Below are 25008 nucleotides of genomic sequence, written 5' to 3'. Positions count from 1 at the left end.
GAACACGGGCGGCCGCCGGGGCAGGGCGATGCACGCCACACGCCTCTAGTCACTTCAAACTACAACACCGGCGGGAATCAAAAGGAGACGGGGAAACCCAGACCAGCCCCCACCCGGCTCTGCAGAAAGCTTTCCATGGTCACCTCCCTCTGAAATCTCGACAACGGAAGTTCGGAAGTTCATTTCCTCCCTAGAGCCAAATTAACATGACACTGTTCTCTGAAGGCAGACTGAGACTTTTCTCATCTAATTCTGGACTAGTAAATTTCCCCATTTTTTTTGAGACTTCTGAAAACCTGGAGGTCCTGACTTCAAAAAAATACTTTCCTCCTCCCCCATTCTGGTTGGAAGATGCAAACTGAAAGTAGATTATAGACCGAACATAAAGGCCACTCAATACCTCTACTGCAAACTACAACCACCCAAAAGGAGACAGAACAAAAGGGAATGCCCTGCCGCAGAGGCAGGGTGGGGTGGTGGGGGATGGGGTGCGGGCGGTCAGAGGGATACTGGGATCATTGGTGAATGGGCACTGGTGGAGGGATGGGTAAACGATCACTGTATGAGTGAAATGCAAACACAAAAGTTCATCAGTTTGTAAGTGTACCTCACAGTGATTCTCTAATAAAAAAATTTAAAAAAAAATACTTTCCTCCTCCCAGAAGCAAAGAAAAAAAAAAACAAAAAACAAGGCCAGACTGATCGTGCAGTGGGCAGGATGCTTGCCTTACACAGAGCAGACCCAGACTGGCTCCCCAGCACCAAGAATGGTCTCCTAAGAACCTCCTCCAGGAGTGATCCCTGAGCACGAAGTCAGGAGTAAGCTCTGAGCAAAGCTAGCTGTGGCTCTCCCCTAAAACAAAACAAAGCAAACACTTTTTGCCCCCCACAGAAATGTCAAAACCCACTGGATTCCAACAGGAATGTGGAAGGAAAATCGTAGTGAATGTTTCAGGGCAGGAAAGACAAATGACATGTAACAACTCCTCTCATTCTCTCCTTCACCTGAGATAATAAATCTGAAGCGGGAATCTCATTTTGGGGGAATAAAATCAAATAAAAAAAAAAATCAAGTAGCCCCTATAAAACAAAGCAGCTCTATCACACTCATTCCAGGCTGCTGCTTCCAATTGTTATAAATAAGGTGTTTGTACTATCAACTGAAAAGAAACGAAACAAATACTTCAAAAAGTATTTAAGTCAGCTTAACGCTATAAGTTCTCTATGAACCATCGGTGCTGAGGCAAGGCTCATGGCTAGCCGTATTTATGACATGGGCTCTGGGCCACCAGAAAGCACCCCTCCATAAAAAGATCTGGCACCCCGAACCAGCCGGGCAAGTAGCAAGAACTATGGTCTTGGGAAGACAATGATGATGCGTGCGAATGAACTCTTCTCTTTGAGAGGCTTGCTCACTTATAAAGGAGATCAGAGCTCTGTGGACGCCTCCACTGCTAAAACGACAGGGTTCGAAACTCGTGGCAACTTTAGAAAGTCCTTTCTTTCATGTAGACAAACAGAGTGAGTGTAACTTTTTTCAAAAGAGCTAAGCTAATATACGCGCCAGCACTATTTCCCATTTGCATGCTATTCTCAGTAGTATTTCATTGACTCACAGAAAATACTTTATGCATGAGATGTGATTATTAAGTAATGAGGCCAGCTTTTGCACCGGTGGCTAGGGAATCACAATCAGGATTTAGAATCACTAGACAGGAAATTTCCAAAACTAAAGAACTGGAAAGAAAATATATAAAAAAAGAAAAAATCTCTCCCTCCCAGCAACTTTAATCTATGATGGCAAGAAAAAAAAAAAAAAAAGAAAGACCCACCAAAATGACCTAAAAATGAGACTCCTGTGTTTGTTCTCCCTAATGATTTTCTGAATCTTGGCTTAAATATTCTTAGCTCGAGTAATCAGTATTAGAAAGAGGTAAACAAATGTTGGTCAGGTATAGTCCACGTTGCCTTTACCTTGCATATCTAAAGCTTTTAAGAGGTCTTCTCGAATTGGATACTTGGCTTTATAGCAGAGCCTCTGAACGTTGGAAGCAGCGTCATCTCCGCCAAGGGTGGTGAGGTCAATGCAGGACACAGCTTTCAGAAGCCAAGCAGCCTGGTTCGAAGAAAGCAAGACAAGGTTTAGACAGAAGCATCTCCTGGAAACGAAGAGCAGAACTGGTCTTCACTTAGGAAGCTTGCCACTGGGACGTGGGTGTCAAGAAGAGAAATTAGGGAAGGGAACACTAGGACAACAGGGACAGGAAAAGTACCTGGCCCAGAGGCAGGCTGTGGGGGAGGGAGGGTGGGAGGAAGTTGGAGACATTGGTGGAGGGTACTGGACACGGGTGGAGGGACTGGATTTGGAACTGGGTAAACTGGAAAACTCCACCACAAATATCTTCATAACTTGGTAATTCACAGTGATTCGATAAAAAATTAATTTAAAAAATACACTACAAATGTAGATCTACAGCACACACACACACACACACACACACAGAGGCATCTCCAATTCAGCACTCAGTAGAGAATTAGACAGAGATAGGCACGAAAAATTGCTACCGACATTGTTCCCCGGCCTGTGAGATTCTAACATATCACAAACAGTACCCAAGAGTAACCAACGGAGGATCAGAAATGTAGGAAAAGGGGCCGGAGTGATAGTACTGTGGGTAGAGCCCTTTCCCTACAGGTGACCAACCCAGGTTTGATCCCCAGCACCACGTATGGTCCCCCAGCATCTCCCAGGAGTGATCCCTGCAACAGCGACAGGAATAAGCCCAGAGCACAGCTGGGTGTTGCCCCCAAACAAAATCAAAATCAAAAGAGAGGCAGGGGAGAAGGGACGTTGGGGACTGTAACAATAGTACAGCCGGTAGGGTGTTCGCTTTGCATGTGGCCAACCTGAGTTCAATTCCCGGCATCCCATATGGTTCCAGGAGCACCGCCAGGAGTAATTCCTGAGAGCTGAGCCTGAGCATTGCCAGATGTGACTCAAAAAGCAAAAATAAGGGGCTGGAGCAATAGTACAGTGGGTAGGGCATTTGCCTTGCATGCGGAAGACCCGGGTTCGATTCCCAGCATCCCATATGGTCCTCTGAGCGCTGCCAGGGGTGATTCCTGAGTGCAGAGTCAGGAGTAACCCCTATGCATTGCCATATATGACCCAAAAAACATGTCGCCCCATCTAGTGTCTCCTACACTCATCCACAGAGAGCCCCGGAGGAGGGAGAATGGCGGGAGGAGAGGTTGACAGTGACATTTTCCTTTCAGCCCTGCAGTCTGGCAGGAGACATGATACAGTCTCTAAGTACTAAGTACTCGATGGAGGGGGGCTGGGTTGTTGGGTTTTTTTTTTTCCAACTTAATCCCATTCCATTTTCAGAACAATATTCCTCTTTCCCTCCGCATCCTGAGAAGCTTCCTTTTCTCTTTTCAATCAGGCTGTTTCTCCAGATAGATGAGCAATGTGTGAAATGTCACCGGAAAAATTCCATCCTGAGAGCCTCCTACCCCCGATGAGACGCACTCGGCATTCCTGTCAGCCCTGCAGTGCCCCGCCAGCCGGTGGGCGGGCCTCTCCCGAGAAGATGCTGACCACGGGAACTCCCCCCTGCAGCGTTTCTCGAATTTTGAAAAATGACTTATGAAAATGAAGAGCAAGGCACACACGGTGGTCCAAGGAGGTCGACTGAGACCTGAGGGGCTCCTTGGCGTGAACTCACCAGGTTTGGGCGTTAAGGTTTTAAAAATGAAAACTTACGACAACCGAAGAAGGTATGTCTAAAAAAAAAAAAAGAAAAAGAAATAAATGTGCTGAAAAGCGATGCCACTCGGTTCACTCATGAATAAAGATGCCACAAATTCATTTGCGGCTTTGCCACTCAAGAGTGATAAGATTTTTAACTTGTTTGGAATAAATGTGTTATCTTTCTCCAACCCATCATCGTCATATATGAATTATTAAAATAAGTCATGGACAGCTGCAATCGTTTAAGTTTAGATGCATCTTGAGCGAAATTCAATACTGTGGCCTTGAGGGGAGAGACCGTGCATGAGAAATGACGTGCAGGAGAACGTTCCAGAAGGACCCTTACCTGCCACTCCTTCTTCAAACTCCTGAGCGTTTGGATCTGCTGGGCGCGCCTGAGCACCGCCGGCTGGTTCACTTGGACTTTGGAGATCCAGCTCAGGTCTGAAGGGGAAGGAAGAATAACTCTTAAAAGTTTGAAGCTGTGTTGAATAGATGCGTTTTATCCAGTCCTTGAATGAAGCATCCCGTTTGGTGTCAAAGTTCTCATAGAGCGGAGGTTTTCTTTTTTTATGCACAACAAGTGAATTTATTTATCCATCTATTATTTATTGAGCACTGCACAGAAATAACCTTGTTGAAGGCAGACGGGGAGGAAAAGGCAAACTTCATGGAAAAAAGCGCGTTCATCTGAAATGTACAGAAGTTGTGGGGATAAGCCTAAGTGTACAGGGTGGTGTGGGGGGGTGGGGGTTGCTGTTCACAGGCCATGCACCCACCTTCTGACAGCAAGCACTTAGCGCTTACTTGGGAGCACCCAGGCCAGGAAGCAAAAGACTAATGCACCCTTTTTTTTTTCAATGTTCTGGGCCACACCAAATGGTTCTCCTGACTTTGTGCTCAGAGTCACTTCTGACAGAACTTGCTGTTAGGGGCTCATGTGCAGCTCTGGGATGAAAACGGGCTCTATGGGAAGCCAGGTAAGAGCAGTTCCTTACGTGCTGAACAACCGCTCCCGCCCAACCAACGCCTCCTTAACTGAACTGGTGTCGAGGCTGAAAGGACTCGCTGATTACCAGCCCTCGCGCACCAGATGAGCATCCAGTAGACACTGATATGATGCAGCCCTCAACAGAGAACCTTCCAGGCCTGTACACAGCACAGCAGAGCAGGTACTGGCCTTGCACGTGGCTGACCTGGCATCCGATGTGGCCCCCCCAAGCACCGTCAGGAGTAATTCCTGAGTGCAGTGCCAGGAGTAACCTCTGAGCATCAGCAGGTGTGGCCCAAACAAAACAAAACAAAACAATAAAGAACGAGGGATAAATTTGAAAAACTCAGAGAACTATTCAAACTATGAGAAATTACGACAGGGAGGCTGGCGAGACAGGACAGGGGTTAAGGCACGTGCTTGCCTTGTTCACTGTCAACCATAGTTCAATGCCCTCAGCCACATCTAATCCCCCAGGCCCCGGCAGGACTGACTCCCTGAGCACCGACGAAACGCCCCCAAAGTAAAACAGCATGAAGGAAAGAAAAAGAAAGCGCAACATCGTTCTAACAGCAGCTAGAGAAAAGGCAAGAACTCACAAGCCACTCGGGATTCTTGGAGGTGGGGAGTATTCTGTCCTGACCTCTCCCACCCGCCAATACCCCCCCTGCCCCCAGCCTCAGCACTGATGTTTGGTGCAACCAGTGCCAGCTCCCTCGCCAGAGTGAACATCTGGCTAGATCTCTACTACAGAATGTGTGCCTGGTGGCTTGAAGAATCCTGGGAACACGGTCTCTTGGACTTGCTCTCCCGTGAACTAAACTCTTACCCGTTTGAGCCCCTAACAGCAAACACAGCATCTGTCGCACTTGAATTTCAACTTCATCCACCCACACTCCTTAACCTAGGTGACCTCACAGTAAATTGAGCATGCACTCGTTTATCTTCTACCATTAACCCGACGTCTCTGTCCCTTGGGTAACCTCAAGCTTCTGCAGAATCATCCTCTTAGAAGAAACTTGAAAGATGACAGTGGAAGAAGTTATTCCTCAGGAAATGTGTCACAATAAGAAAATTCTTTGTGGTGTGATGGTGAAACTAATTCCATACTGTAGAGTAATTACACACACACACACACACACACACACACACACACACACACACACACACACTAAGAATTTACACCTACCACCAAAAAAAAGCAAGATGGGGCTGGAGCAAAAGCATAGCGGGTAGGGCATTTGCCTTGCATGTGGCCAACCCGGGTTCGAATCCCAGCATCCCATATGGTCCCTTGAGCACCGCCAGGACTAATTCCTGAGTGCAAAGCCAGGAGTAACCCCTGTGCATCGCCAGGTGTGACCCAAAAAGCAAAAAATAAATAAATAAATAAAAGCAAGAAAGCATGCTTCTATAAAAGATAATCTCTGGGGCCGGAGCAATAGTACAGTGGGTAGGGCGTTTGCCTTGCATGTGTCCAACCCGGGTTCGATTCCCAGTACCCCATATGGTCCCCCGAGCACCACCAGGGTTAATTCCTGAGTGCAGAGCCAGGAGTGACCCCTGTGCATCCCCAGGTGTGACCTAAAAAGCAAAAGAAAAAAAAAAAGGATGATCTCTGGATGGAGAATTAGTACGAAGGTTAAGGCACTTGCCTTGCACACAGCCAACTCTGGTCAAATCCCCAAACCCAAATAAGGTCCCCAGGGCGCTGGCAGGAGTGACCCCTGGGTACAGTTCTGAGCTCAGCTGCGTATGACTCACCCTCACACCAAAAAAAGATATCACTCTCCCCCTTACCCCATTTTGATGAATCCAGTTGATTCTTATCAATATTAACGGTACAGAAATTCCAAGTGTGAACAATTAATAGTGATTTCTAATTTAAATAGCAATGAAAATGGAACCCTTCCAGTGGAAGTGGAAGAGTTTCCGTGTACATTTTTCATAATTAAATTATTTTGTTAGCCAAAGCCATTTAACAAAACAGATTTCTAGCATTTCAAATCCATCTGCTCCTCCAAGACATTGTGTGTTTTGCTGCTTGTCTGCGGCTTCGGCTTCACAGAGAGAAGGGGGAGTCGAGTGTCAGGCAAGTGAAAGCTGTTTTCTTCCCCACGATGACACTGATTTGCTTCCAGGCAGAGCCCAAAGGCCTGAGGCCGACAGACAAGTCTGCGGTGAGGGAGAAACCCCCTCTCCTCAGAGCCTGTGCAGCCTCTTCTTTGTCTTCGCTACCTAAACAGGTGATTTAGGTTCTCAAAGACTGGCCCGGGCAGAGAGGGGGAAAAAAATGAATGACATGCAGCGGGTCAACTGCTGGGGACGCCAATGTCAAGGCGAGCCTTAGAGGGATGGTCCCACCTGTCCCCCGACTCATGTCATCTCTCCCCTCCCGGGGCTGTGGTCACTGGGAGCACCCCGGGACATTCCAGCCAGCTCCACCTCCTCTGTTGGCCCTCCCTGCCCGTCCTGGTCTGTGTCTGGACTCAACGGCCTGCCTGGTCCCCTTGCCGGAAGCCCGCCCCTCCCCGTCTGCCTGGTGACCTCCCACTCAACCTGGAAGACTCAGTTCCCAGAGCTGAAGGGACATTTTCCCCGGCAGAAGCAGCGGGGACAAGCAAAGACACGCCAGATGGCAAGTCATCAGGGACAGAGGCTTCTCCTGAGTGAGGCTGGTGTCTAGCTCTCAGCTACACAACAGGATTTGGGGGCAGGAGGGGACATTACTCCAGGCTCTGTGCTCAGGATCACTCCTGGTGAGCTAAGGGGACCCATCTGCAATGCCAGCTATGTGCAGAGCAAGTGCCCTAGTAGCGGGACCCTCTTTCTCCGACCCCCACAATGTAATCATTATTATTATTATTATTTTGTTTTGGGGATACATCCAGAGATGCTCAAGGGTTACTCCTGGCTCTGTGTTCAGGAATCACCTCTGGCGGTGCTTGGGGGACCATATGGGATGCTGGGGATTGAACCTGGGTTGGCCACGTGCAACACCCTACTCTCTGTATTATTGCTCCAGCCCTGTAATTTTTTATATACTTAGACACTGTGAAGTAACTGGTACAATAAAGCTAATTAGTGCCAGCAGCATTTCATGCATTAGCCCTTTTTATTGACCCTTTTTACTTCTTATGCAGAAAATATGTAACATCAACTCTCCCCACAAATTTCCAGGATTCCATAAAGTTTCGATGTCCAGAACATCATCTTGCAGAAGTGGCACTTTGAACCACAATCGCTTCTCATTAAAAAAAACGGGGGAAGGGGGGCTGGAGCGATAGTACAGCAGGTAGGGCGTTTGCCTTGCACATAGCTGACCTGGGTTCGATTCCCAGCAACCCATATGGTCCCCTGAGCACCGCCAGGAGTAATTCCTGAGTGCAAAGCCAGGAGTAACCCTTGTGCATTGCTGGGTATGACCCAAAAAGCAAAAAAAAAAAAAAAAAAAATTGGCTCTCCACAAGGGAAGAGGGCCTAAAAGAGGAAGGGGACAGCTGGGGACAGCTGCCTTCCCTAGTACAGTGTCCACAGAAGGTCAGAACAGCAATGCCGGCTCACACACGTTCCACGACACCAGAGATCCCATATACCGTCTACAGCAGGACGGAACACGGTTACACCCACAAAGGATCAGGCCCCGCTGCTGAAAACGTCCTCGTCAGCGGTCAGAAAACCAGCCCTGTGGTCACAGCAGCCGCAGAATTTACCTCAGTGGCCTCCCATGATGATGGACCAAACAAATGTCTCTCTCATTCTATTACACTTCATCTGCTCCTCTTCCATTTCATCAGATGGCCCTTGTTCTCCATGATGAGAATCTGATTTGCTTTTCTGGGGAAAAGCAAAGGCCCCGTCTGGACTTTGTCATGCCCTTCACAAATTTTTAATAATTTATTTGAGGGCCCTTTAGTAGCTCCTGCTCAGGAGAAGCGACTCCCAGGCACTGAGTCTCATCAGCACCATAAAATCTTCTCTGAGGGGGCTGGAGTGATAGTACAGCGGGTAAGGCATTTGCCTTGTATGTGACCGACCCGGGTTCAATCTCCGGCATCCCACATGGTTCCCTGAGCACCGCCAGGAGTAATTCCTGAGTGCAGAGCCAGGAGTAGCCCCTGAGCATCACTGGCTGTGACCCCAAAGAGAGAGGAAAAGAAAAAAAGAGTCTTCTTTGAGGAGGCGGGAGGGGTCTGAACTAACAAGCCTTTGGGTAACCTGGCGGAACTGATTGGAATGTGGCCTCAGATGGTCACAAACACTCTCCCAGTTCACTGTGATGACTTTCTCGTGGGAGCTTCAGTGGAGACAGGTCATTGGAGGGCCTGCCTCTCGCCGGTGCGTTTCTGTAGCCTCTCGCTGGTGCGTTTCTGTGAATGTTCTTTTACTTCTCTTTGGACAGCCTGACACAACAGACCCAGGACACTAACCCCCTAGAGGAAGGGGACTGTGTCTTTATACGGCTTAGCCCTTTGTTCCCACGAAGAAAAAATCATCGTGATACGTTAGGAGATGCATGACAAGAAATCATCATGAAATGATGACCTATTCAGCCACACTTAGATTTCCAAACACGGTCTTCCAATTCCCTGGGAAACTTCTGAGGGGAGTTCCTCAGAGTGCCCTCAGAGCCTGCTGCTCAGGAGAATCATCATTCTGAGGAGAGTTCCTCAGAGCCCGTACCGCGCCTCCTGCTCAGGGACAATCATTAGTTTTAGAGCAGCACATCAAGAAACTAGGAAACTCTGGTCCCTGTTGGGCAATACTCCAACTCAGTCCTTTAAGATCTGATCAATGGTTCTAGGCGCCAAGAGAAGCCTATTTAACCATTCCCTCAGTATCGTGAGCAGGGCGCTTGCCTTGCATATGGCTGCCCCCTGCTGGTGCACCCCAGGAACACAGGCTCCTTGCACCAGCTCTGTGGAGTCTACTGACCCCCAAACCACTCCACAAGCCCTTGTAGGGAATTAGTTGTCTTAAGGTGGAACTGGTTTAATTTTCTTTTCTTTTCTTTTCTTTTTTTCTTTCTGAGTCATACCCAGTGTTGCTCAAGGGTTACTCCTGGCTCTGCACTCAGGAATTACTCCTGGTGGTGCTCGAAACCATATGGGATGCCGGCAATCAAACCGCGGTCAGCCACATGCAAGGCAAACACTCTCCCTGTTGTACTATTGCTCTGGCCCAGGGACTCTGTTTAATTTTCACAGAGAGAGCTATCCTGTCTGCGGGGCAGGATTTAATAGCTACAGACCCAGACTGCTAAGGCTTCTAAAGGGTTGATTGTACAAATCAGAAAATGACCAATTTGGAGCCAGAGTGATAATATAGTGGGTAGGGCTCGATGCAGCTGACCCCGGCAAGCTCCCCGTGGTGTATTCGATATACCAAAAACAGTAACAATGATGGGTCTCATTCCCCTGACCCTGAAAGAGCCTCCAATGCGGCACCACTGAGAAGAACGAGTAAAGACATACAGTGAATGATTTGAAAGGCGGCTCCCCAGAGGTTCTGGGGGTTACCTGTGCTACTCTGGGGGGTGCTTGGGAGGCCAGACATGAGCTCCAGCCCTCCATGCTCTCTGCCCAGCACGAGGGTCGAATTTCAGAGCAAAATTCCTGTTGTTGGGTTTGGGTTTGGGGCCACGTCCAGCGGCAGCTCCGTGGGGCTGACTCCCAAGGTTCCACTGCTGGTGAGGGATGGGGTTACCCCTAGAGAGATGCTCAGGGGGCCGCAGGGCCCCCACATGCAAAGCACCCACGCCAGTCTCAAGGCATTCCCCATTTCCGGCTTTAAATCCCTCAAAGAAGAAGAATAAGGAGCAAATTGAAAAACTATTAATTAAAATAACACTTGGAGATTACAGGGTTCTGACCTACCTTTATTTTGATTTACAATTAGGAGGGATAATTAGCAGCTGCTCGTACATGGAATGTGAGTGATGGAAAAAAATTGCAAACATCGGTGTGCAGCCAGAGCAATGGTACAGCAGGTAAAGCAGTTGCCTTGCTCGAAGAAAAAAACCCAAATTACTGCTGTCGCTGTCATCTCACTGCTAATGGATTTGCTCGAGCAGGCACCAATAACGTCTCCATTGTGAGACTTGTTGTTACTGTTTTTGGCATATCGAATACTCCACGGGTAGCTTGCCAGGCTCTGCCGTGTGGGCGGGATACTCTCAGTAGCTTGCCGGGCTCTCCAAGAGGGACAGAGGAATCGAATCCCGGTCGGCCGCATGCAAGGCAAATGACCTACCTACTGTGCTATCGCTTCAGCCAAAAAAATTAAATTAAATTACTGCTAATAACTACACAGTGAGACCTCAAGCACCCAAACTGCTAAGAGACCTTTGCCTGCTCTGAGAGATGTCCCAACCCTACCTTTCAGTGGCCACCTGAGGCTGAACGCAGCCCCACATGAAACAAGGAGCTGTGTCCCTTCATAACCCCACTGTGCTCCCTTGACAAGGCTGCCCTCCCGGGGACATTCGGGAGTGATGGCGGGAAGATCCATTCAAAGCCGGGCCTCTCTCCTTCACCGCCCTGCAAACTCCACTAGAGAAATCCAAGACTACAATATATTCTAGGTTTCTTATTTATTTCCATGGGGAAGGCATATCCAGTGGTGCACAGGGACTACTCCTGATTCAGTGCTCACTCCCAGCAAGTGCTTAGGGGACCATGTGGTGCCGGGGATGGAACCTGGGTCTCCTGATTCCAAGCATGTTCAATTGGCTGACTCTCTCTCCAGCACTGTTTGTGTTTCCTCTCTGGAAAACGGTCTGCAATATTTAAAGTTTTCCCTGCATGGAGATACAAAAGCTCCCTGGGTCCTGGCACTGAAGTCTTTAACACCAGAACAGGACGTTGCTTCCTACCTGGGCAAGTGACTATGTGAGCCAGCAACCATAGGGCATGGTTGGACTAGCGCTAAAACTGCTCCCTGCTTTGCCATGGATGCCCTATTTCTTTTGGGTTTGTTTTTTGTTTTCTTTTTTTGTTTGTTTGGTTGGTTTTTTTTTTCTTTTGCTTTTTAGGTCATACCAAGCGATGCTCAGGGGTTACTCCTGGCTCTGCACTCAGGAATTACTCCTGGCAGTGGTCAGGGCACCATATGGGATGCTGGGGATCAAACCCAGGTCGGCCGCATGCAAGGCAAACGCCCTTCCTACCTGCTGAACTATCACTCCAGCCCTCTTAATTACTTTTATACCTGTGAACATTCCTATTTCCCTAGAAAACAGTCTCTCAAACTTTCATTAAAGTTAATTCAAACATAAACACTCTCTCCATACCTTAAACACAACAATCACTGAGTTCAATGTCAAACGATAAACACTGGGATGAAATCACAAACAGCTTAGGGCCAGAGCGATAGTAGGGCATTTGCCTTGCGCACAGGCGACCCGGGTTTGATCCCTGACACCCCATACATACGGTTCCCCGAGTCCGCCAGGACTGATCCCTGAGCACTGAGCCAGGAGGAAGCCCTGAGCATAGCCAGATGTGGCCCAAAAATGAATAAAAAAGAAAAAATGAAATCTCAAAGGTTAGATGTTTAGATGAAAAGTCTGTCTGTCTGGTCTGTCTGTCTGTCTGTCTGTCTCTCTCTCTCTCACACACACACACACACACACACACACACACAAACACACACACGCACACACCCCTTGTGGTAGTGAGAATAGAAAGGAAAGCTTCCTGAGTCTAGATTCCAAATATACTTCACCTGGACGTTCTGCCCCGGCCTGGCTGTGTTTACACATCCCCGAGTTAATGATGTCAAGCCCAGCATCCTGACATCATTAACCGCGATCCCCAAGAACCGAAGCCCCAGCTCCGGGGCCCCTTCCGGGCAGTAATTACCACGGCCCGCTCTCATCTGCGCCTCCGCTTCGGGGAGGAGAACCGGCCTGTACAAAGGGAGGCAGAAGCTGCAGCCAAGTGCCTCAGCGTTTAAAAAAATCTGTCGAGTTTGCTGGAGCTGAGATGAAACATTTATTCTTCTCTTGCAACCACTTTGGTTTCCAGGGAACTGAGTGTTACGGCTGCGGCGGGCTGAGGAGAGAGGTACAGCCACAGACACGCACACAACACACCAAAGTTGCCGGCGCTGTTTCAAAGTGCCTTTTCATGCCTTTAACTCAAAGATGAACACATTTCAAGGTGACCCAATCCTCGAGCGACAGGCTGTGTTTTAAAAGGGCCAGAGCTCTCCACTTAAACAATTTCTACTGACATGTTTAAATCGCATCCTCCGGGGCGCTTGCTGCTGTCTCATTTACTAGTCTTTCTCTCCCGACAGAAGCAGCCCGGTTTAAAGGCGGGCTCCCAGCTTTCCTCGCTTTCTTCACAATTAAAATCCACAGGGCTCAGAAGTTTTTAAAAACCAACAGCCAAAAAAAAAAAACACACACTTGTTTCTCAACTGCGTGGGCACCGTGGAGGACTTTGAATAATTTAATGGCACAACACGCCCAAATGATTATAGAATGTTTCTGCTTACCAGAACCGTCTCAGAATAATAAAGGATGGGACAGTGTCACTCCTGCCACAATGAAAAGTTGAGACTTCTAAGTAAGGCACTGTGGCGTGCGCCCCCCTTCCAAGTGCGCCCCATTTAAAGTCTAAACAGGCACCCAACAGTTCTATTGGCTCTTTTGTTTCACAGAGAGGGTGGATCTGAGGGGCTTGTCCTTCTTTCCCCACTCAACTATTCCTCCAAGCCCTCACGGAGCATCAGATTACACTAGAAGTCTGGAACATCGGGCTCCTTCCCTTCATGAAACATGGCAGGCACATTGCACTCCGTTTCTCTGCAGAAATGTCTCCCCTCTGGCTGTCGGTGGCTTCCTCCACACTTCCCAACAGTGGAACTTTTCTGCCACCATCTTCCTCTCCCGCAACGACCCTCAGGGCCCTGCTGTTGTTCAGTGGCTGTGAGCTGGGGGGGTTGGGAGCAGAGAGCGGGCCCCGTCATGAAAGCATCAAGCGCCGGGAACAGCAGGTGCCCCGGTGCGCTGGCTGGCCTGGTGGGGGCTGGTCCTTGATGCCACCCTGTGGTCCCAGCGCCACAGCCAGGAGCGATTCCTAAGTGCAGAAGCAGGTCTCAGCCCTGAGCACAGTGGTGTGCGCCCCCAAGTCCCCCCAAAATGATAAACTGTATGAGGGGATGGTTGGAGAGCTAGTACACGGCTAAGGTATCCCCTTAAAGCAGCCAATCCCAGGTCAGCTCCTCAATTCCCCGCACCACGGGGCCTCCAGACCCTGCCGGGTGTGGTCAGAAAACACAAACACAATTGCTAGCTTTATAGATTTTGTGTAGCGCCAGGAAGACAGTTCAAAGGGCTGGAATGCTGCTTCATATGTGGAAACTGTCTCCCCGTTCAATCCCCAGTACTACATGGGTCCCCAAGTACTTCCAGATGTGACACTCACCCAACTCCCCCCAAGAAAATTGTATGGACTGGGGCCAGAGACATAGCACAGAGGCGAACGTGCTCGCTAGGCACGTGGCCAATCCCAGTTCGACCCCCAGCTCCACGAGCATGAATGACCCCTAAGTACAGAGCCAGGAACAGACCCTGAGCACAGGTGGGAGTGCTCCACCCCCTCAGTAACTCTGCATAAAAATGTAGGGTTTTTTTAATGTAATTTCACAGAGGGCAGAGAGAGAACTCAAGGGTCTGAGCATGGGCTTTGCATGGCAGGAGGCTGGTTTGATGCCCAGCAGAGCATGGTCCCCTGAGTGGGTACCATCAGGAACAATTCCCAAGCAGGTTGCCAAGGAACAGCCCCTAGCACCTCTGGGTGTGCCAAAACCAACCACCCAACCAAAACCAAACCAAACCAAGTAACTGCATTAGAAGCTTGGAACACACCATTATCGAGTGCCAGCTAATCGGAAGTAATGGGTGCATAGTTAAGTTTCATTTCTGTGTTCTTGCCAGAGATGCCTAGATGACACCTAAACACACACACACACACACACACATACACACACACATATGCACACACACATACACATACACACACACACACACAGGAACTAGAGGGATACTTCCTGCTTGCTTCGCAGGAAGCTGACCCCAGTTCAATCCCTGGCATCACATCTGGTCCTCTGAGTATCATCTGGAGTTTTCCCTGAGCTCAGAGGCAGGAGTAAGCCCTGAACACAGCTGGGTGTGCCCCACCTAAAAAAAAAAATCCCAGAAACTGAAGACAATCCCACAAGACAATGAGACTGAGCAATTACTTAAGACCAAAGACAAAGAACCAGGGCAATTCAGGAACTGTGTGACTGTACAATACAATAAAGGACTGGCCCATACAATAAAGGACTGGCTTCAGCTAAACGTGATGAAATAAAGGTGGGATCATGCATCAGTGTTAATGCTCTCATTCTAATGTCTGTTGGCACCATGAGGGAAATGGCCTCTATCAGTTAACCAGGGCAACGATACCATCAGCTCACCAAACACTTCCTCAAAAGCTCACTCAGCATTTGCGGCTTTCCTGAAAGACTGAGATTGTTCTAAGCTATACATACACATACACATACACACACACACACACACACACACACACACACACATGAAAAAATCTGCTATGTCAATTTACAGTCAATATCCAAAGGGAGGATCACAAATAAACCATTACCAATGATAGTCACATAGGAAAACCCTTCCCTATCAGCTGTCTTAAGTCTGGAACAGTCGTCACTGCACGCAGAGAGGCAGTGGTGGTACAGAGCTGTGTTTCTCGGTCTTTCTCCAACTGTGGCTCTTCCTCCCGACCTTGCTTCCTTCCCTTGGGGTTCCCAGTGCTATCAGCTGATCCTTGTTCATACTGTGCCTATGACAAAGCATTACTGGGCTAATTAAAAGAGCTATTTGTTAAAATATTCCATGAAACAAAAAGAAAAATATTTTCATTAAGTACTAAGAAAAAATATTGAATTCTGCCATAAACATTATTGAAATATTGTACAAATCAAATTTATTGCTTTTTTACAATCACAAGATAATCCACTTGAGAAATTCCTTACAAAAATCAAAGTTGGCTTTTTTTTAAGGCTACAGATATTTTTACATATTGATTCTGAGCCCCGCAACTTCATTCAATTCGAATATTAATTTGATCAGGCTTCTAATTGGGTATCCTTTATCTAACGGTATGTCCCTGCAAGGGCTTCATTTCTTCTTCTCTGATTTTGACACTTTTTATTTCTTTTTCCTGTCTAATTGCTCTGGCTAGCATTTCCAGTACTTTGATGAGTGAAAGTGACCAGAGGGCACCTTGTCTAAGAAGCATGTGGTATTAGTGGAAAAGCTTCCAGCTGTTCATGGACTATGAGGGCAGCTGAGCACTTCTCTATTCATTCTCTCTATACCCATAAAAAATTAATTTTCAGGCTAGAAATGTAGCCCAGGGGCTAAGACATTTATTGTGCACATAGCTGACAGAGGGTCAATCTACATACATAGCATACAGTTCAACATAGCATACAGTCTCCTGAATCATCAGGAGTGATCCCTGAGCACAGAGACACAAGCTGAGTACAGCGCCACAAGTAAGCTCTGGTCACTGCCAGATGTGGCCCTCAAACCAAAATATAACAATAATAAATTAAATAAATTTATCACTGTCATCCCATTGTTCACCAATTCACTCGAGTGGGCACCAGTAACATCTCTATTACACTCAGCCCTGAGATTTTAGCAGCCTCTCCTTACTCGTCTTTCCCAAGGATTGGAGGCTCTTTCAGGGTCAGGGAAATGAGACCTATCATTACTGTTTTTGGCATATCGAATACGCCATAGGTAGCTTGCCAGGCTCTGCCATGCGGGGGGGTACTCTCGATAGCTTGCCGGGATCTTCAGGAGGTGTGTATATATCTTTTACTGTATTTTGGATATGAATACGCCATGGGGAGCTTGCAAGGCTCTCCCATGTGGGCAATAGACTCTTCGTAGCTTGTCAGGTTCTCCAAGAGGGAGAACAAAGCTATTAGATGTCTTCCTGGAGCTTAGTTTTATAGTCTCTGGATGTTGGCCATTGGTGGGATTACATGGTGCCAGAGGCATTTTGTGGGTGTGGCTGCCAAGCAACTAGAAAATGGAGGGCCCAGTCCCAATCTGAGCAGGCTTGGAGATCTCAGCCCCGGGTCCCACACACCTGGGTTCCTCTGCCGGTCCCTTCATGCATGAGGCTTGTCAAAAAATTTATAGAATAAAAAATTTAATCCCTTCTTAATTAGTCTTAGTGCTAAATTTTCACAAGATAAGAATATACGACTTTGTTCTTTTTTGAAGCAGGCATTGAAATTGTCAAATATTCAATGTTTTTGCCTTAATGAGTTAATGGAGTCATTAAAAGTCATTTAGGTCACTTCTTGCCTGACATCTAGAGTCACAAACTCTTTTTCTCATAACTAAAGTGAAGGCTATTTTCAAACAACCGCAGAGGCCTAGCACTGTAGCACTGTCATCCCGTTGTTCATCAATTTGCTCGAGCAGACACTAGTAACGTCTTCATTGTGAGACTTGTTGTTACTGTTTCTGGCATATCGAATATGCCACAGGTAGCTTACCAGGCTCTGCCGTGCGGGCAGGATATTCTTGGTAGCTTGCCGGGCACTCTGAGAGGGACAGAGGAATTAAACCCAGGTCGGCCGCATGCAAGGCAAGTGCCCTACCTCTGTGCAATAGCTCGAGCCCAATGGAAAATTACCATCTTCAAATTCGGAGCAGTCTTGGGACCAGAGTGATATAGTATAGCAGTTAGGGCACCTGCCTTGCACATCCAGGTTCCATCCTCAGCATCCCATATGGTCCTCAAGCACTATCACGAGTAATTCCTGAGTGCAGAGCCAGGAGTAATCCCTGAGTATCACCAGGTGTGACCTGTGATGCCTCTCCCCTCCGAAATAAAAGACGAAAAAAATTAAAAAGATTATGTTTTACAAATGGCAGGAATGAGTTCCAACATGCCTAATAACTCTCTGAGTAAGTTTTTAAAAGTGAAATGAAGGGCCAGAAAGACAAAAACGGGCATAAGGCACTTGCCTTGCACAGCACTGACTCCAGTTACAGATTCCTGACACTGCAAATGGTCCCAGGAGCACAAAGCCAGGAGTAAGCACTGCCAGTGTGATCCATCCCTCACCCTTACCCCTGCCCCCGGCCCCACTCTAATGAAACAGGCAAGAGGCCAGTACACCTACTTTAATAACCCATTTCAGACACAGTTTAAATATATTCGTCTAATTTCTTGAAGCAGACAAAAATAAATGAGAAATAACTAAAGACACTAGCTATTACTTTGTCACTCTGGCTGAATGTCCAGCCTCCGAAGATGACCAAGCTCTGTGAGAGCAGGGACTGACCCATCTTATATCCCCAGGGCCTAGGGCAATACTTCCCCAGAGACAGCAGGAACTGTTGCTGAATGAGCAAATGTGCTGTGCAAAAGGCCAAATCCCGTCATGGGTCTTGGTTTGACAAGCAGCTAATGCTGTTCTTTTCTGACCATGTTTTGAACAAAATTTCTATTTTTTCTGACTTGGATTACAGAAAATGCATCTATGGAACCTAACCGCCATTGTGTTCCTTGATAATCATGGTCTCTGGTGATTCCAATTGTGGATGTATTCTGAGGACAAGCCTTTGTCTGTACAATACAAAAAATCCATAGAACTGTCCCATCTTCTGTCAATTAAAAGTCACCCACTGGTTGTTTTTTCCCTTTTGTTTCTCAATTACCTTCGAAACTCTCCTTTCGGTACTCAAGAGCAGATTGAATCAAAGGGAGAGAGTAGTGGGGCTGGAGCGATAGCACAGCGGGTAGGGCGTTTGCCTTGCACACGGCCGACCCGGGTTCGAATCCCAGCATCCCATATGGTCCCCCGAGCACCTCCAGGAGTAATTCCTGAGTGCATGAGCCAGGAGTAACCCCTGTGTATTGCCGGGTGTGACCCAAAAACCAAAAAAAAAAAAAAAAAAAAAAAAAAAACGGAGAGAGTAGAGAGATGCTTAGAAGTCAACTAACACAACCCCTTCATTTTCCAGATGCTTCCCAAGAAAACCCCAGTTGAGCAGAAGACACATAACCAACATCCTTCAGAAGTCTCTTGAGAGACTTTTAAAGATGGAAGGAACAGAACTGAATTGAAATGGGGGAAACTGTCTGCCATAGAGGCAGGGGGAGGGGTGGGATGGGGGGTACTGGGGACATTGGTGATGGAAAAGGTACACTGGTGGAGGGATGGGTGTTTGATCATTGTATGACTGAAACTCAAACATGAAAGCTTTGTAACTGTATCTCATGGTGATTCAATAAAAAAAAATTTTTTTTTTAAATAAAGAAACAATATTCAGGAGAGACATGACAGAGGAGGAGGAGCTTACCTTGCATGCCGCCAATCCCAATTCAATCCCTGGCACTGCACACGGCTCCCCCGAGCACTGTTGGGAACGATTCCTGAGCACAGAGCCAGCAAGAGGTGAACCCCAGCCCCCGCCCCCCCAACACTCAGGAACCCGAGACTCTGCTTTCTACTGAGCTGCCAGGTTCAGCACCAGACAAACACCAACTTGTTGGTTTAGAGAAATCAAGGCTGTCCAAAGCCAACTACTCAACTGCAAGGCTAGAACGGACTTAGGGAAAAAAGAAGTTACTTTGGTGAGCAGGGTGAGGTGTGAGTTCAAAAAGAAAGTGTGGGCACGTGGGGGACTCAAGCAATCGTGGCCGAGAACCATTTCCCTGGCCAGCCCACAGCGATGGAGGACAAAGGACCAGGGACCGGAGAAACTGAGTCCAGGCCCCAGATCAGTAGACAAAGGACCAGGGAATGAAGAAACGGGAACTGGGCTGGTCGGTAGGCAGTTTATTCCTGTCTCCTCTCCAGCATAGTCCGACCTCCCCGTAAGGTGCAATCGTAGTCATAGTTTTGGTCATAGCCCCAGTCATCATAATTCCATCATCCTATCTCCTCGTAGACCTCAAAGTCCTCTCCTTCGTTATATCTTCTTCCTCGTCTCGTCATAGTCTCATACTCCTCTACTTCCAGTCATCATCATCCTCTAGTCCTCCTTCTAGTCCTCACAGACCCTCTAGTCCTCCAAGACCTCAAAGTCCCAAAGTCCCTTTCTTTCTAGTCCCCTCTTACCCCTTACAGTGTAGTTATACAGAAATCATGAAGGGTGGGGTTGAGTACTGTCATAACAACAAACAGAGGGGAAGCTGCTCCTTCGGAGGAAGTTCTAGAGGATTAACTCAAGGACAAAAATCTCATCTGAGAGTTCAGCACTCTTGATTACTAAGAGATCCACTCAAGGGCGGGAGTCCATCTAGTGGGTATTGCTTTCTCCTTTCCTCAGTTAGTAATCCATTTGAACAATCGTGGTAAATTTACTTCTTCTAGTATTTCTAGTCATTTTGTATACAGTAAGAGATATATTAATGTCTCTATATTAATGTAATATAATAAGAGATATATTAAGCTTAAGGTTTGGCTCTTCCTGGGGACATCTCGCTATATATTCCGGACCACAGTCCTCAGTCTTTCCTAACCTCAGCAGGGTCCTAATTCGGTGACTTCTTTTTGGGTCATGACAGAGTTTGTTCCATGACCGTGCTCTTAATTTACACTTGTGGCGCTTAGCTTGTCTCCTTACGATGCCAGGGTGACTTACAGCTTGCCCTGGGTCCATCCAGTCCCTTCATCGAGACCCTGCTTTTGGAGTCCTAGGTACTAAGGACAACTGAGGCTTAAGTCAAGTAAATATGGATGCCCAGGAATAAATATTATTTTGGAATCAATTAACTCCCATGTTACATAGCATAGCATAGACCGTCTTCCTGTGTCTATATAAAAAGGACATCGCTAAACCATGCAAGTGACATAAAGAAAAGATAAAAGCAACATAGGATTATTAGTGCTTGATGGAATTGGGTATGCCTCAGGGGCACTGCTATGAGTAGCTCAGTAAACCTAAGCTCCCTGTGGGAGGAGCAAGGACAACCCAGTGTTATCCAACAGTGAGGGCTCCCCCAGACCTCATTTCTCTCATTCCTTTTTATTTTGGAATACAGTTGGGGGTTGGCTTCTCCAAATCAACAAACAATTTTCAACCTCCAGTCAGGCGTACAAGATTTTAATTCAATTCTCACCTCACCTCGCGCCAGAGCAAGAGTAGTAGAAGAAACTAGAGTAGGTCTCGATCTCCTAGAAGGCCCTGAGTGTCTGAGGCACATCACCTCAGGCCCTGAGTGTCTGAGGCACATCACCTCAGGCCCTGAGTGTCTGCGGCAAATCACCTCAGGCCCTGAGTGTCTGAGCCACAACACCTCAGGCCCTGAGTGTCTGAGGCACATCACCTCAGGCCTTGAGTTTCTGAGGCACACTGCCTCAGGCACTCCTGGCCCAGAAAATCCTCCTCAGAATCCTCTAATTTGCTAGAGCAGGTCACAGGATTCAGGAATCCCATTTACTCACTAGATCAGCAATTGATTTCTCAGAACACCCAGTCAGAAAAGAAGCCATGGACAAGGTATGGGCGGGAAGGCACAGGACTTCCAGGCCCTGCCCAGGAGCAGCATTCTCCCCAAACAGCACACCTGACTGACTTCACTGGCCACAGACTCAACTGTCAGCCCTTCTTACTCCCCAGAGGTCTGGTGTGTGTGTGGGGGGGGGGGCTGGGCGTCCACCAACTAGAAGGAACACCATAGCTGGTTCTCCAGGTAATTGCTGGAGTTTCCCCCAAATTACTTTATTAACAAGAGCACCTTTGGAATTCTCAGTACAAAATTTTGATAAATATACTATGTGCAAGGTACACAGGCAAGAGCCAGGCGCTCTTGCCCGTGTGCATGGCTGTCTTCCCTGGGGCCCCTCGGAGGGGATGGGCTCCAGCTTCCCCCACTGCCCCAAGCAGAGCTCCCGGCGGCCGAAGACCTCCGGAGCCTAGCCACAGCCATGCTCAAGGCCCCCCTCCACATGTCCAAATGAGCCTCATGCATGAAGGTACCAACAGAGGAACCCAGGTGTGTGGGACTCAGGGCTGAGACTTCCAAGCCTGCTCGGATTGGGACTGGGCCTCCTCCGCCCAGATTTCCCATCTTCCAGTAGCTAGGCGGTCACACCCAGGGACTGCCCCCAGAGCCGTGTAATCCCAACAACGGCCAACATCCAAAGATTTAAAAGCAAGCTCCTGGGAGAGAACGACGCAGAGAGACTCTTGCCCAAGCACCTGGCTGTCTTCCCCAGGGTCCCTCGGAGGGGATGGGCTCCAGCTTCTCTCCCCGCCCTGAACAGAGCTCCCGGTGGCCGAAGACTTCCGGAGCCTAGCCACAGCCATGCTCAAGGCCCCTCTCCACATGTCTGGATGAGCCTCAGGCATGAAGATACCCAGCAGAGGAACCCAGCTGTGTGGGACCCGGGGCTGAGATCTCCAAGCCTGCTCAGATCCGGGTCTGGGCCTCTTCCACCCAGATTCCCCATTTCCAGTAGCTAGGAGGTCACAGCCAACATCCAAAGACTTAAAAGCAAGCTTCCAGAAGTGACATCTTATAGCCTACTTCTCCCTCCGGGAGAAAATGGCATGCTACCGATAGTTTTCTGCCCACGGGGGAGAGCCTCGCAAACTCCCAAGGTGTATTGATAAGCCAAAACCAGTAATAAGCTAGGTCTCATTCCCCTGACCCTGAAAGAGCCTCCAGTGTGGCATCGTTGAGAAGGACGAGTAAAGAGAGGCTTCTAAAATCTCAGGGCTAGGACGAATGGAGACATTACTGAGACCACTCGAGAAATTCGACAATCAATGGGATGATGATGATGATGATGATGATGATGATAATGATGATGATGATGATGATACTATGTGCAAGTGACCACTGCAACTATTTACATAAAAGAAACCCTTTCAATGTGAGAAGGGACATAGTACAGAGCTTAGTTAGGGCCCTTACCTTGCACAAGGCCAGGCCCAAATCCATCTCCAGCACTAAATATGGTTCCCTGAGTACCATCCAGTGTGCCCCAACAAACACCCCCAAAAAGGTTTTTTGTCTGAAACTCTGTAAAACTCCTCAGTGAAATGCATAAATTAATAATGATGTACTGCTAGCACATAAATACTTTAAATAACTTACCCCAGCATTTTAGGCTAGGCCTCAATGTGGATTAATGATTAATACTAAGGAAGAAAAAAAAACCTCTAAAAATATATCTGATTTTACTTAATAAACAAAGAGAATAAAAATATCTATTTCATTTAAATAGCTGCACAAAAATCACATTTGGGGTTTGAGAGACATGTAAAGCACTGCCTCGCAGACGCCTTGCCAAGGAGGCATCCCTAGCACCACAGATGGTCACCAGGGCTCACTCTTGAGCACAGAGCCAGGAGTGGTCCCTGGGAACCTCAGGGTATAGTTCAAAACTTACCCTAGTCCCCCAAACCACTTTACTACTATTATTAATATAATTATTATACACAGCTTTTTTTTTTATCTATACTGTTAATTTTGCTGCAAATAAAAGGGAGTTCTAGTTTCACAAAACCAAAAACTGTAATATCAACTAGTAACAACGAAACTAGTAGAAGTTGTTTCACTGTATCTCTTGAAAGAAAAATGATCTAAGTATGGGGAAACCGAACGCACTCTGTGCGGACAGCCACACAGGAGTCCCCCACGCCGCATCTCCTATCTAAGGAATACTCCTTAATTCCTAAGTCCATATTCCAGAGATAGAACCAGAGTTTGGAAGGAGGAGTGCTAAAGGGCAGTGAGTGAAGGAGAACAGATCTGGTGAGGAAATCTGCTGTCATAAGGCACATTGTTTGCAAGGAAAAGTTCCTGATCTCAGCAAGCTACAATGTTCAGTTGGAAACAGTCACTTGAAACTCGGGGAAAAGTACCTGAATTTTCTCAAACTCAGTACAAAAATTATTTGTCTAAACCCTTCGCAGGTGCCCACAACGCACCAAAGACTTCAGTCTCTTCACTTTGGAGACATGCAACGGTTAATCATTAGACACTCAAGAAGTCTAGGTGCAGCGATTAAGTTGTCCAAAGTCACAACGCTACACGGAAGGTCCAGAAGAGCGACATCGCGTCTCGAAACTGAGATCCTTTCTCTGTGTCTTGATCACGACTTTACTACGTTTGAAACACACACAGTCCATCCTTGACCAAGTCTGAATGAAGTTGTCTCGCCGCTTATAGTTGATAATATCAACCCAGTGGGGTCGTGGTGAAACCATCAGACACGCACAAACCTTTGGACCTCTAAAATCACACGCAACTCAGCAAGTTACAGAGCACGGCCGACACAGCCCTGCACCGTCCTGACAACTTTCTGAGCAACCCTGGCATCCTCTCCGCAAGGCCGGCGTGGAAGGGAGCGGGCCTGGGCCGAGAGGGAGGCCAGGTCGCTCTCCTTTAGCTCTGTCGGGGGGCCAGGGACATGGGGGGCGGGGGTGGCGAGTGTCTGTTTCGTTCTCAGAACCAGGGAGCCTGAAGGTGCAAGAACAAGTTGCAAGATCAAAGTCGAACCCTTTCGCTTACGAAACAACGCGCGAGGGCTAAGGCCCGCGGAAGGAGGGTGTGGGGGGTTGGATGGGGGCGGTCCTCGTGCCCCCCCACTCCTGATTCCACCTTTGCTGCGGTGAGGGCCAACTCTGCGCTCCCTGCAAGCACCCCCAGTGGTCGCCGGCCCGAGCTGCGGAGATCCAGCACCCATCGGAGCTGACGGACACGCGGGGCCGCGGAGGAGGAGGGGACGCCGGGGGTCCTTACCGAGCTCGGTGCCCTGTTGATGAGCCGACATGACCGGGTCAGGCTGCAACGCCGGCTCCTGGGCCCCTGCGCTCGTCCCGCGCTTCCTCCTTCCTTCACCGCCCGCCCCACCGCGCGCGCCCCGCCCCCTGGCCAGGCCACGCCCCCGGACCGCCCCTGATCAAACCCCGCCCATATACAGCCAGTTCGCTGGACGCTTAGCCCCACCTCTGAACCGCCCCCGTCTCCGCCCCACTTAGACCCCGCCCACAGGCCGCCCGCCCCTGGCTCCAGGCCCCGCCCACAGGTCGCCCGACCCGCCCACAAGCCGCCCGCCCCGCCCCCGGCCCACTCCGGGCTCCACGCCAGTCTCCGGCACCCACGTGGTTCCGCCCGGCGTGATCCCTGACACCGCGGGGTGGTGTGCCCGCCGCAGTGAAACCCCAAACCAAACCAGCCCACTCCCGTGCAACTTGGGCGCG

The 25008-nt window shown here is 48.5% G+C and overlaps 1 protein-coding gene across 1 annotated transcript in view; it reads right to left on the bottom strand.

The window, feature by feature from the left end:
* Positions 1 to 24669, bottom strand: part of DERA (deoxyribose-phosphate aldolase) — an 87312-nt gene extending 62643 nt beyond the window's left edge. Inside the window, exons 1-3 of the mRNA XM_055118355.1 lie at positions 24548 to 24669; positions 4101 to 4198; positions 1975 to 2116 (exon numbers count right to left, since the gene is read on the bottom strand). Of these exons, the coding sequence (XP_054974330.1) occupies positions 1975 to 2116; positions 4101 to 4198; positions 24548 to 24578 (271 nt within the window). The 5' untranslated portion in view covers positions 24579 to 24669. The remainder of the gene's footprint in view (positions 1 to 1974; positions 2117 to 4100; positions 4199 to 24547) is intronic.
* Between the last annotated feature and the right edge of the window lie 339 nt (positions 24670 to 25008).

Source organism: Sorex araneus, chromosome 10, assembly GCF_027595985.1.
Source record: "Sorex araneus isolate mSorAra2 chromosome 10, mSorAra2.pri, whole genome shotgun sequence".
Classification (NCBI taxonomy): domain Eukaryota; kingdom Metazoa; phylum Chordata; class Mammalia; order Eulipotyphla; family Soricidae; genus Sorex; species Sorex araneus.
The sequence above is the reverse complement of the archived record's forward strand: the minus strand, read 5'-3'. Positions and strand labels throughout refer to the sequence as shown.